Source organism: Myotis yumanensis, unplaced genomic scaffold (genome assembly GCF_028538775.1).
Source record: "Myotis yumanensis isolate MYYU_CA2020_CCGP unplaced genomic scaffold, mMyoYum1.0.hap1 SCAF_5, whole genome shotgun sequence".
Classification (NCBI taxonomy): Eukaryota; Metazoa; Chordata; class Mammalia; order Chiroptera; family Vespertilionidae; genus Myotis; species Myotis yumanensis.
In genome coordinates, this window is record NW_027223756.1 from 86,876,954 (window position 1) to 86,889,889 (window position 12,936).

At 52.6% G+C, this 12,936-nt stretch overlaps 1 protein-coding gene across 2 annotated transcripts; it reads right to left on the reverse strand.

The window, feature by feature from the left end:
* Positions 1-389: 389 nt before the first annotated feature.
* YJU2B (YJU2 splicing factor homolog B) lies at positions 390-12,576 on the reverse strand. Of its 2 annotated transcripts, XM_070416201.1 has the most exons (11): positions 12,514-12,544; positions 11,786-11,830; positions 9,682-9,726; positions 8,405-8,458; positions 7,261-7,343; positions 6,851-6,906; positions 5,195-5,255; positions 4,206-4,348; positions 3,935-4,107; positions 1,163-1,301; positions 390-1,042 (listed from the first exon to the last, which is right to left on the reverse strand). In XM_070416201.1, exons 3-11 carry the CDS (start codon positions 9,682-9,684, stop codon positions 564-566), a joined length of 1,191 nt encoding a protein of 396 aa, XP_070272302.1. In that variant the 5' UTR covers positions 9,685-9,726; positions 11,786-11,830; positions 12,514-12,544; the 3' UTR covers positions 390-563. The 2 variants fall into 2 exon arrangements, with proteins under 2 accessions (XP_070272302.1, XP_070272301.1); XM_070416200.1 differs by lacking the exon at positions 11,786-11,830 and having other exon boundaries at positions 12,514-12,576.
* Positions 12,577-12,936: the final 360 nt, after the last annotated feature.

The window sequence follows — 12,936 nt, forward strand, 5'->3', positions numbered from 1 at the left end:
CTCAGTTTTATGTTTCATTCAAAAGCAGCAACACGCTGGGGCCTTTTTAGTGACCCTTGTAAGGTGTCCCCATGGGCTGACAGTGAACAGCTCACACCTGCATGGGCACCCCATGTTCCCCCAAACCCTGGGCCCCCTGCGCAGTTCCTGCTGCCTGGTCCCCTACCACCCTTCCTACTCAGCCCATGTCACTTCCTCTGGGAAGTCTGTCCGGATTGCAGACCAACCTGAGCCACTACCTTGAAACCCTCATCACCCTGGGTGAGGACCATCGCTGTGGTCACAGCTGTAGGCCTGGCATCACCATTTGCTATGAGAGGCCTGCCAGCTTGGTTGGATGGCGGGGTGGGGTAGAGGGGCAGCCCCTGGGCCCATCTAGTAACCGGAGGCAAGGGCAAAGCAGGACTTTAATAAGTCTTGGGGGGAAGGGGGATGTCCTACACGGCACACACACCCGCTCCCCCTCTTCAGGATCAAATAAATAATTCCATCCCTCGGGAAGGCGAGGTCTGAGGAAGGGGTAATGTTTGAGGTCTTGGAAGGCTGGTGGTCCAGTCCCGTAATCACTCACTCTCCGAGTCTGAGTAGTCAGCCACAAGGGAAGAGTTGAGGGTGTAGGGGTGTGTAGTGTCCTGGGGATCGGCTGCCTCCTGGGAGGAGCCTGATGAGGACCGGGGCCTGTCCTGACAGCCCCCAGTCTGCCCTTGAGGTTCCTTTGTCTTGGGTGTTTTGGCTGTCTCCTGAGAGCAGTCTTGGGGGGATGTGGGCATGTCCTGGGTGGTGCCCTCTGACACCGGTAGCTTCCCAGGCGTGGAGGTCTCAGCAGCATGCTGTGGGCTCTCTGAGGTCTCCCGGGACTGCCTTCGAACAATACCCAGGCCCCCCACGGTGATGGGGGAGCCCACAGGTGCAGATTTGCGGTTCTGGGCCAGCTTCTTCAGGACGCTGCCAGCTTTGCTGCAGTTGCTGGGCCCCGAGGCCGAGGGGAACCAGGAGCGGCTGATGATCTCTGTCCGCTTGAGTTTCTGCTTGTCCTCATAGGCTGGGGGAGAGGGAGAGGAGGGGAAAGAGGTCCAGAGCCACCCTCTGCCCGGGTCTGCCATTCAAAGCCGGGACCCCCCATCTCTCCCCATCCCAACCCATGCCCTTCAGCCCCACGCACAGTCCAGCGTATGGAACTTGAGCAAGGCGGCCAGCCTGCGGTCGTCCTCTGTCTCAGGCACCAGGGGGATGGCCAGGCTCGCCTTGGCCTGCAGTGCCTGGTCCCTCTCCTCCTCCTCCTGCAGGGCTTTTTTCTTTTCCTGTTGGGGGAAGTGAGGTGGGTATCAAAGCCGTGTCTCTTCCATGCCTGTTGACTCACAGCATTGCTCCAGATCTCCGGGTCTGTTACCTCCTCTCAAAGCTCCCACTATGGCTGGGCCACAAAAGTTGCTTAACAAATGGGAAGCACAACTGTTATTAATACGTGTACCATCAGCTCTTCACTCACTCATGCCACAAATATTTACGTAACACCCATCTCGTCCCAGGCCTTGTTCTAGACCAGGGGTGGGCAAACTTTTTGACTCGAGGGCCACAATGGGTTCTTAAACTGGACCGGAGGGCCGGAACAAAAGCATGGATGGAGTGTTTGTGTGAACTAATATAAATTCAAAGTAAACATCATTACATAAAAGGGTACGGTCTTTTTTTTTTTTTAGTTTTATTCATTTCGAACGGGCTGGATCCAGCCCGCGGGCCGTAGTTTGCCCACGGCTGTTCTAGACACTGGGAACAGAGCAGAGAGCAGACAAAAACCCTTGCCCTTGTGGAACTGACATTCTAGTGGGTGAGTGAGACAAATGTGATGGGAGAAAAAGAATGCCAGGAAAGGGGTAGGGAGTGGCCAGGGGATTCAGCTTTAAATGTGAGACAGGGTGAAGAAGAGGCTCAGGGACTGTCTCCCTGAGAAGATCACATCTGAGAAAAGACATCTGAGTGAGGGGCCATGTGGGAATCTGGTGGAAGAGCCTGTGCAAAGGCCCTGAGACGGAAGTATGCTTGGAGCTGCTGAGGAGAGTGAGGAGGCCAGTGTGGCTGGAGCAGAGCAAACAAGGGGAAGGTGCAGATGGGGGCGGGGAGGGGAAGGGGCAGATCATTCAGACCTGGGGGGAAAGACTTTGGCTTCTACTTTAAGTGGGAGCCACGGAGGGAGGGTTCTGAACACAGGAAGGAGGTGACTGACTCCGGTGTTCATAGGTGTCCTCTGGTGGGGGTGGGGGAGAAACGGAATGTTGGGGTGCAAGGGTGAGAGCCTGGAGACCAGGGCAGAGGGACTGTGCTAGTCCAGGTAGGAGATGATGGGGGTGGTAGAAGCAGCCAGATACCAGATACAATTTGAAGGTCCAGGCTGACAGAATTGCTAACTGGAGATGGGGAGGGGGAGTCAAGTCCAACTCCAAGCTTTGGGAATTCTGCCTAGGACAGATGCCTTCTTCTTTTCCTTTTAATCCTCACCCGAGGATATGTTTTTATTGATTTTAGAGAGAGGAAGAGAGAGAGAGAGGAGAGATTGGTTGCCTCCTGTACACCAACCTAGGATTGAACCCGCAACCTAGGTTTGTGCCCTGACTAGGAATTGAACCCCCAACCTTTTGGTGTATGGGATGATGCTCCAACCAATGGGGCCACCCAGCCAGGGTGGGCAGGTAACTTCTTTATTGAGAAGAGGGAATGTGGGCAGGGTAGGGTAGGGACTGAGGTAGGCTCACTGGGATGTTATGTTTGAGGGTCCTTCTACCACGTGCAGAAGCCCAGAAGGCAGGGGACACACAGCTCAGGGCACAGGCCTGGCTGCAGGGAAGCACTTCTAGTAACAAGTAATTAGTAAGAAAACTAGAGCCCTGGCTGGGTAGCTCAGTTGGTTAGTGTAGTCCCCATACACCAAGGTTTAGGGTTCGCTCCCCAGTTAGGGAACATACCAATGAATGCATAAATAAGTGAACCAACAAATTGATTGTTCTCTCTCCCTGCTCTCTCTCTCAAGTAAATAAAAAGACAAAAACAAACTAGTAATTTTACTCCTAATGATGACCACAGAGTGATCAGAAAAGGAAGAGATGGGAGCTGTAGGGTAGTGAGGGAACTCGTGGCCTGTGGGGTTAGCCCTAATGCTCCTGCGTGGGCTCCATCTGCAGTGTCCTGGGCACAGTCTACCCCACAGAGTGGGAGAAGGAGGAGAAGGTTCTCACGGTGCCCTGTCAGACCCTGCAAGGGTGAAAAACCCATCTATATGGGTGAGTTTTCACAGCCCCACCAAGCTTTTTTGGCACAACCTCAGTAGCCATTGTGGTCACTGACGGCAATACCCCTGGGTGTCCTTTAGCATTTGTACCTGTGCCCTCAGTGACTCTCCATACAGGTGCAGATATCCTGCCCACACATTATGCAAATTAAAATATGCATTTTATATGTATTTCATTATAAACGATTTTCCCTTTTTCCTCATAGTCAGCACATGGCAGGGATGGTTTTGGAAATTATTTGGGGCAGGCTGACAGTCTATGGATTTTGTTTTGGGACAGCTGAGTGGGCCCATGAATGTGTGTTAGGAGTTGACCAGTTGGTCAGTACCCTGACACCCACAGCAGGGTCAGGCTTCACCCGTGCCCTAGCTTGAGGCTCGTTTACCCTTGGAGATCTGTCGAGAGCGAAGCCCAGTCCCCACAGGCGAAGGCGCTACGAGCTTAAAAACAGCCGCTGGGCTAGGTGCCTCCCATGAGCGCTGTGAGGTCTTCCTGATGCAGGTGGAAAAATTAGACTCAGTGGATGAAATGACATGCCTATAGCTAGTATGTGGTGGGGATAAGGCTGGACCTGGTCTTAATTTGCCATGTGAGCGATGTCAGGTGCCCTGCCTGCCTGTGGTTCCAAACCTGGGCTGGAAGCCACTCACCCGGAACCTTTTCCGCAGCATGCTGTTGAGGGCAAAGTCGTCCTTCCAGGCGCTCTGTGCCTCCTGGATGTGGCTCAGGGTGGGGAGGGCCTTCTTGAGTGTGCTTCGGTCGGCCTCCCCGTGCTCCAGGCGGAACATGGCGTCTGTCTCCAGCTTCTGTTTCTTCTCATGCTCTGCAAGGGCAGGAGTGTGGCTGGGCCTTCTGGGACCCACCTCAGGGTCAGGGTAAGGGTCAGGCAGGGGTGGTTCTGGGGCTGCCTGAGGTGCTCACCTGTCGTCAGCACCTGCTCATTGTCCGCCATGTCCCAGCGCTCCTCCTTGCGCTGGGCACCGCTCACGATCACATAGTCACAGTTGGCAGGGTCTGTCTGCATCTCGATGTAGTTGATGCAGAGGTGGCATTTCATCCGGAATCTTGGAGGTGGGCAGGAATCAGGACACTGCAGCCACCCCAGGCTGCCATGTGACCCCTGCCTGCTTCCTCCTACTTGTGCTCATCATTCAACAAGTGTTTACTGAGCATCTACTACCTACCAAGTCCCATACCTGGGGATACAGCCCTGGGCGAGACAGACATGGTCCCATTACGCCAGAACCTTCTGTCTGGAGTTTATTCATTCACTCATTTGTTCGCTCATTCATTTACTCAACAAACACTCCTGAGCTAGGCTGCTCTGTGGCTGGCTTGGCACCAGCTGCCAGGGACATAGCAGTGAAACAAATCAACCTACACTTGGAGGGATGAACATTTCAGCAGGGACCACATTGCCCACAGAGACACAAGCAACCACAGTGTGGGGTGGTACTCGCCACGTTAGAAAAGTCCTCTTTGAGAGGTGGTGCTGGAGTAGAAACCCAAGGGAAGGAGCCTTGCAGATGTCTGGGGAAGATTGAGTGTTCCAGGCAGAGAGAACAGAGGTGGAGCCTCTGGGTAAGAGAGAGGGACAGTGAGGAGCCCCTGTGGCTGGTGCAGAGTGAGCGAGGGGAAGTGTGGGAGGTGAGGGCAGGGATGGGATAGAGCAGGGTGTTAGGGGTCTTGTGGGCCATGGGGAGGTCTTTTACTCTGAGGAAGGTGGGAGCCATGGAGGGGTCTAGACAGAGGGACATACTGATTGACACACCAGGATGATGTTCAGGACAGAACACAGGTGATGGCCATCAGGAAGAGGGTACCAGCTCCCCTCCCTTAAGACTCCTTTACCGCCCATTCGCCCTGTGGCCACCCACGTGTCCCTGAGACACCTGCCAGGCTGCCTCTACCTGTAGATCGGGGTCGTGTAGTAATTGCCAACCTTCTTCTTTTCTGCGTTGTAACGAACACCTGCAAGGAGAAGGGGAGAGTGAAGGCTCAGGCTAGGCTGGAGCCCATGCACCCGGGTAGGGAGTAGGCAGGGGGTTTTTTTGCTCCCCTGCAGGGGAGGTACCTCAGGAGGGCACTGAAATTCAAGGGAGCAAAGACCTGTGTTCAGACTGTGTGACAGGTGCTCAAGCCACAGAGGAGGGTAGGCACGAGCCAGAGGGTCTGGGATGAACCCTAATTCCACCACCTATCAGCTGTGTGAGCTCAGGCCAGCAACCTCATCCCTCTGGGCCTGTTTCCCCATCTATGCAATAGGGATGATTAGAATGCCTACTGTACAGGGCGATTGTGAAAACTGCAGAAGCTAATAAAACACATATTGCTTAGAATTAGGGCCTGGCTCAGCAAGCATTTGAGAAGGGCTGGACTTATTATTTTCTAGAGAAGTTTCAGGTTTTTTATTATTTTGCTAGTTAGATGATATAAATTCTTGATTCTGTATGACCTTGTTTATCAGTGAAAAATGCTTCAACTAGAAAAACAGAGTGTGGGCTGGGGAGTGGTGTGGCTTAGCTGGGTTTCCGCTCCTGGGTCCTGCTTCCATTCATGTCCCGGAGGGTGACCCATGTGTGGTGGTGTCAGGCCAAGCCCCACTTTTTGTCCCTGAGCACCTGGTGGCCTTTAGGGCAGATTCCCTGGCTGGGTCTGATCAGGGAGACACCACAGGGCTCACTTGTCCTCCTCAGCAGCCGGGTGGCTTGGCCTACCCCTTCCTGCACTTCCACAGCCCCTGCCAGAACTGGATCCTCTCACAGAGAGCCATCAGCTCCTGTTTACAGAATGAGCTGCTCCCCTGGCCCAGGTGCTGTGTGAGGAGCTGAGGGAGGCGCTGTGAGGATCCCAGAGGAGGAAACAAAGTCAGGAGAGTTGAGTCATCTGACCAAGGCTGAGCAAGACCTTGACCATGCCTGTCTGTCTATCCATCAGTGCACCTGTGGCACAGTCAGGGGTCCAAATGCTAATGGTGACAGTCAAGGACAGTGATAGCAGCAGACTGGATTTACGAGCCCTCCCATACGCCACGTGCTGTGCACTACACACTTTATTTATTTATTAAAATATATTTTTGTTGATTTCAAAGAGGAAGGGAGAGGGAGAGAGAGATACAAACATCAATGATGAGAGAGAATCATTCATCGGCTGCCTCCTGCACATCCCCACTGTGGACTGAGCCCGCAACCTGGGTATGTGCCCTGACTGGGAATCGAACCGTGACCTCCTGGTTCATAGGTCGACCCTCAACCACTGAACCACGCAGGCCAGGCTGTGCACTACATACTTCACAGGCCACACAGGTGGACACTCAGACCACCTGAATTTTACAGATGGGTAAACTGAGGTACACAGAGGCTCAGTCACTTGCCCAGGATCACTCAGCTAGGAGATGAACTCAAAGCCTGGCCTCCACACCACTCTGCAATGAGGCATCCGCAGCCCGCCAGTCACTTGGGTGCCACCTCTTCCCAGACTCCTGATTGGGAGTCCCTGATGGAGATGACCCTGGTGGTTAATGGGCTTCAATGTCTGTGGGACTGAATGGGCGGGTGGAAACTCACCCATGCCAATGTGGTTCTTGCAGCCATCACACCAGATGTTATATGGCATCTCGAATCTACACAAACAGAAAACAGCTTATTTGCTTTTGTCCACTGGGCTCTCCCTTAGACCCCACACCTGCAACTCTGGCCACAGCCGCACCGCAAAGGGCACACACTGAGGGGGATAGAGAATGGTTGACCAATGTTCCTATGGCCAGGCCAGGCCAGGCCAACAGAGACATTCAGCTGAGCCCCTGGACTTGTGAGCAATATGTGCTTATTGTTTGATTATGTGGCAACAGCTGACTGATATGGTGACTCTTTGCTTAACAGAATTAAGATCCTGCAGCACTGGGCACGTTGGAGTGCTGAATTCTCCTTGAGATTGAGACCAGGTGGCACAAGGGGCAGGGGTTCTCAGGCCTTACCTGATGATGAGGATGCCCTGGGACAGCTTCCGAGCCCGCTCCCGGAGCGGGTGGCTGTTGTGGTATCGGTTGAGAGAGCCATGCTGCACAGGGAGGAAGGAGCAGGTTAGCACTGCTAAGCTGGGCAATCTCATGCTCTCTTGCATAGGCTGAGAGAGGCCTCTTTCTTATGACCGACCAGGGGTAGCAACAGCACAATGGAAGGCACAGAGGCCCTGGTGAAGCCAGTGCGGTTGGGCTCATGAATACATGAATCTGAATCTTTCCTCTCCCATTTAAGAGCTGAAAGAGCTGTGTGACCCTGGGTAGTAACCTCACCATTTGCCTTCCTGAGTCTAGGTTCCATAATTACCTCTGGGTGTCGTGGGGAGAACTAGGTGAGATGACAATACTGGCAAACGTTTACTGGCTACTTTATGTGCGTTGTCTCATTTTAATCCCACAGCAAGTCTGTGAGGACAGGTTGTTTTATTTCCTTTTGACATGGGAAAACTGTAGTGTAGAGAGGCTGAGTCAAGGGCCTGGGGCCATGCACCCAGATCACACTGATTCACTCAGCAGACTTACTCAGCCTCTATAGTATGAGGACACAGCTGTGAACAAGATGGAATGTCTCCACCCGGGTGGAGCGAATGTTCTAAAGGGGAAATGGACAATACTCAAGTAAACAGACAATGTGTCAGGGAGTTAAAGGGGCTATGAAGAGAAACAAAGCACTAGGTAATGGAATAAGAGAATGAGACAACCGTCAGGGAGGCCCTCGGTGAGCAGAGACCTAAAGGAAGAGAAAAAACCTTGTGGTCAAATGGAGGAAGAGATTCCAAGCAGAGGGAACTGCAGAGGGTGTGAGGAGACCAGAGGGGCTGGGATCTGCCCCAGGGCCTGAGTGCCTGACCTCATCCTGAGTTCTGTGGAAATACGCCAAGCTGAGCACAGAGTAGAAGGTCACTGATGAGAGCCATGTTTACCTCTGGGAATGAAGACTACCCCGAGACTCCTGACACAAGAGCAAGGCAGAGAGATCTCAGGGCCGCCCATGCTTCTGCAGCTGTGGCTCCGATGATGAGGATGCCTGGGACAGACCTCACCCTGCCCCGTGAGGTCTCTGCAATCATGGACACGGGGAAGGAAGCCTGCCTCTTACCTTTTCAGGGTTGAAATCCGGAGGGTAGTACTTGTTTACACCTTTCCTTTCACCCTGGAAAGCAGAAGAGAGACATGACTCAGAGAGGGTCCTGCAGGGCACCTCGTGGTGCAGCCTTGAGGGGCGGGACTTGGATGAGGGAGGCTGAGGACGGCCCTGGGCTCCGTGTCTGATCGAGGACTGGTGACCTGGGAAAAGCCCACTGTTGTTGCCATGGAAAATTCCACGAGGGTTCCACTCTCCTAGAGCAATGGCTTTTGTACTTTTGGGGGTCTGACTTACAGCAAGACACATTTAACAATGCAACAGGGCAGACATGCCTGCAATACAGCTGCACAGGTTTCATGAAAGAACCCTTACCCTGGCTGGGGAGTCTCTTTTCAAAAGCTGGCAGCCACCTGCTGAGATGACTGAATGACCCACCAAAGCAGTGGGTCTCAAACTTGGCTGCACATTACAACCACCTGAGGAGTTTCTAAAATACTGCTATCTGGGATCGACGCCCAGAAAACTCCTGACAGAGGACCTGCTCTGCAGAGTGGCGCCTGAACACTGGGCTTTTAAAAGGAACCTGGAAAACATGTTTAAACAAATACTTGTTCACAGCAGCATCATCCCCAACAGCCAAAAAGTGGAAACAACCCAAATCCCCATCGATGGATAAATGGATAAACCAAAGGTGGTCCATCCACATATTGGAATATTATTCAACCATAAAAAGGATTGAAGCTCTGATACATGCTACAACCCGGGTGAACCTTGAAGACAGTACGTTAAGTGAAAGAGGCCAGATATAAAGGCCAAATGGTATGTGATCCCATTTACATGAAATGTCCTGAATAGGCAAATCCATAGAGACATGAAGCAGACTAGTGGTTGCTGGGGGCTGGAGGAGGGGGGAAGGGGAGTGCCTGCTAATAGGGAAGGAGTTTCCTTTTGGGTGATGGAAACGTGTTGGAAGTAGTTAGAGATGGTGGCTGCACAACATTATGAATGTGCTAAATGCCATGGGAAAATACACTTTAAAATGGTTAATTTTGTTATGAGAATTTCACCTCATTTAAAAAAAAAATCAAAGAAAGAAAAAAGCTTCTGGGGTGATTTTAATGTGAAGCAAAGTTTGAGAACTACTGCACCAGAGGATCATGAATGCAGAGTTTGAAAACACCATCTTAGAGCTCAGGGACAGGGAAGGGCTTTAGGGGAGGAAGGGGATACTGTGGGGGTCTAATGAAGACTAGAGAAGAACCCCAAGAAACACAAGCCAGTCTACTCACCATCTTGGGAGCTGCCTACTGGTCTTCACCCTCAACGTGGCCAATCTGAAAAGATGACAAGACACTGATACGGACTGTGCTGTGTTGACCATCTGCCCAGTCCCACGCTCCAGGGGAGCCGGGCAGAGGGGCCACGGCTTCCCTGAGAAGATGCTGTGGGCTGGGTAAGGTGGTGTCGACTCTGAAGAGCCTCCCCCCAGGGGTCCAAAGGCAGCGTTTGTTGGTTTAGAAACAGTGTGCTGTCCACTCGCCATCCAACATATATTCACAGCTAACACCTCTCACCCCTCCATGGCCCCTGACATCGCTCCCCTGGAGCAGTGCAGCCGCCTCTCTCTGGTCTCACTCTGCCCGCAATTCCCACGGTCTGTTTGTCCCACAGGGGCTAGGAGGATCTTTTAAAAAATAAATCCAAAATATCGCTCTCCTGCTTAAACCCCTCCAGTTACTCCCATTGCTTTGAGAATCACGTTCCCCCCTTACCCCCCTGGCTGTGGGCTATGGATCCTTTGCCTCCCTCTCCAAGCCTGCCTCTCACCCCTCTCCCGCGTGCTCACTCTGGCTTCCTGGCTGCCTTCAGAGGCTAAGCAGTGCAGGCCACCTGCCTGAGCGCTCCTCCAAGAGCTGTCTGTTCTCTGTCACAGGTCTCAGCTCAAACATCACTTTTGTCAGAGGCCTCACTGGAGTCACTTCTCCCTGGAGTTCCTATCACACCACCCTGGGTCTGTTTACTTGTCTACAGTTTGCCTCCTCTGCAAGATCTCACCTGGCCATAGCTCTGGCACCAAGGACAGTGCCTGGCCTCTAATAAATTAATTTTGACAGAAGGCCCTGGCCTGTGGCTCAGTTAGTTGGAGTGTAGTCCCGTACACCAAAATGTTGTGGTTTGATCCCTGGTTAGGGTGGGTACAGAAGGCAACTGATGGATGTTTCTCTCTCCCCCTTTCTCTCTCTCTAAAGTCAATAAACATATCCTTGGGTGAGGATAAAAAAAACAAAAAGTTAAACACTTAAAAAATAGCTGATATTGCCTGGCTGGTGTGGCCCAGTGGTTGAGCGGTGACCCAGGAACCAGGAGGTTACTGGTTCGATTCCCAGTCAGGGCACATGCCCGGGGTTGTGGGCTCAATCCCCAGTAGGGGCGTGCAGGAGGCAGCTGGTGATGTTTCTATCTTTCTATCCCTCTCCCTTCCCCTCTTTCTAAAAATCAATAAAATACATATTTTTTAAAAAGCCGATATTTAAAAGAAAAGTTCTGACGGAAGAACCATTGGTAACTGATTGAAATTTCCATTAAGAATCAGTGGCAGGTGACACAGGTATCAAATGCAGGGGCTCCTAAAACTGGGGGTTAGACATCCCCTACACCCTGCATGTTTGGAGGAGAGACTTTTAGGTCTTGAATTGGGATTGGCAAGGTTTCCGTTAAGGAACATTTAGTAAAAACTGCTGGCTTTCCGGACCAGACTGTCTCTGTCCCAACAACTCAATTCTGCCCATTGCCCAGTTCACAGAAAGTAGCTGTGAACAAGATGTAAATGAATGGGTGCATTGTACTCATATCAATATAACTGAAATAATTCTCATTTCACATGATTGTCACTCGTTACAAATTATTCTCCTTTTGAGTTTTCCCCAATCATTTAAGAAGTGAGTATCTCTCTTAGCTGGCAGGCTGTACAAAATCAGGCTGGTTTTGGCCTGTGCTAGTCAGGAAGCTTGGCCTAATTGCTTCTGCTAACTTGGTTGTGCACTCTCGAATGGTGACGGTGGGCCAGGCGCTGCACCGAACCTGACATCATGGCCTCATTTCCTCTGTATTGTGACTATTACTTCCAACTGACTTGGGGACCTAAGTAACTTGCCCAGGGTCAGAAGCTGATGGGGCGGCAGAACCAGGGTGCTCCGACACTGCCCTGAACCTCCCTCTATCTTGGGTCCTCCATCTGTAAAGAGTGCCCCTGGATGTTTTTGCTAACAAAATAGCTAAGTGCCCACTCAGGCTTTGGGGTCAGAGTTCCCTGGGCTTGAATCTCAGCTTTACTCCTCACTCACTGGGAGACCGTGGCCAGTGTCTGAGCTTCCCTGAGTTACATGTCCTCACCTGTAAAGAGCGGACGAGGGCGACAGGGCTGACTTTCGGGGGTTGCTGTGGATGAAATAACACAGTGGGAAGGGCTTGCACAAAGTCCTTCGTTTACAGGAGCCAGGATCTTAACATGGTCTACCGCCCCAGTGAATGGCACAGCTGAGGCTAGTAGGCTGGACAGATGGCAATCTCTGATGCCTGGTGTCAGGAGTAACCACAGACTGTATTTGCCCAGGACATACCACTTGGATTCGGATACAGACTCTGCTGCTTGCTAGCGGCCTGACTTTGGACAAGCTGCTCACTCTCTTTGAGCCTCCAAGTACCAACCTGATAAGGCTGCAGTTAAGACTCAGTGAGTTAAAGTTCTCAGAACAGCACCTAACGCCGAATTAACCACGTTGGTGGTTTTGATTGTTTCTCATGTCCACCGTTTTACCAGTTATTTTACCACGACCCAGCGAGGCAGGGGCTTACTGGTTCCATTTCTAGATGTAGTAAACCGAGAGGCCCTGCAGGCATCATATGGGCCAAGGCTGAGTCTGGGGTCACGGCCGTAGCCCGGGATTTGGGTCCGGGGTCACGACTGGGACCTGGGCCGCTCCGGACAACGTGCCCGCGACCCCAGAACCGTGGGGCCCCCCCGACGTGCTCGTGTCAGTAGGACGGCTCCCAGATGGGTGAGTGAGCAGCTTGACACCCCCACTCCACCCCACTCCCCGGGCCCTACCACCAGCCCTTACCTGCCCTCCTCCTGACGTCACGCCGCGACTGTGCCCGGAAGTGGTGCTGGACGAGCAAGAGGGGTAGCGCACTCCCCGCGTGACGTAGACGCTAGCGCGAGGCGGGGCAATGTGGAATTGCAGCGCTGATTGGCTGAGTGCCTAACACGCCTCGCGCTCTCAGCCGCCGGTGTGGACCAATCCGGGACACTCCTCCCCCTCACGTACACGTCAGGATGCCCACCTTCGGTCCCGCCCACTATCCCTGGCCCAATCCCAAGCCAGCATCCCTAACGGCGCCCTCCCAGCAGCGCAAACTCCTGGGCTGAAACCTCAGAGCGAGTGTTGGCAAATGCCAATCAGCACTTGGGAAAACAAACCAGCCTCTTGGCTTTTAACGAGCTAAGGACTGTTTTTCTATTTGTAAATGGTTGGGGGGAAAAA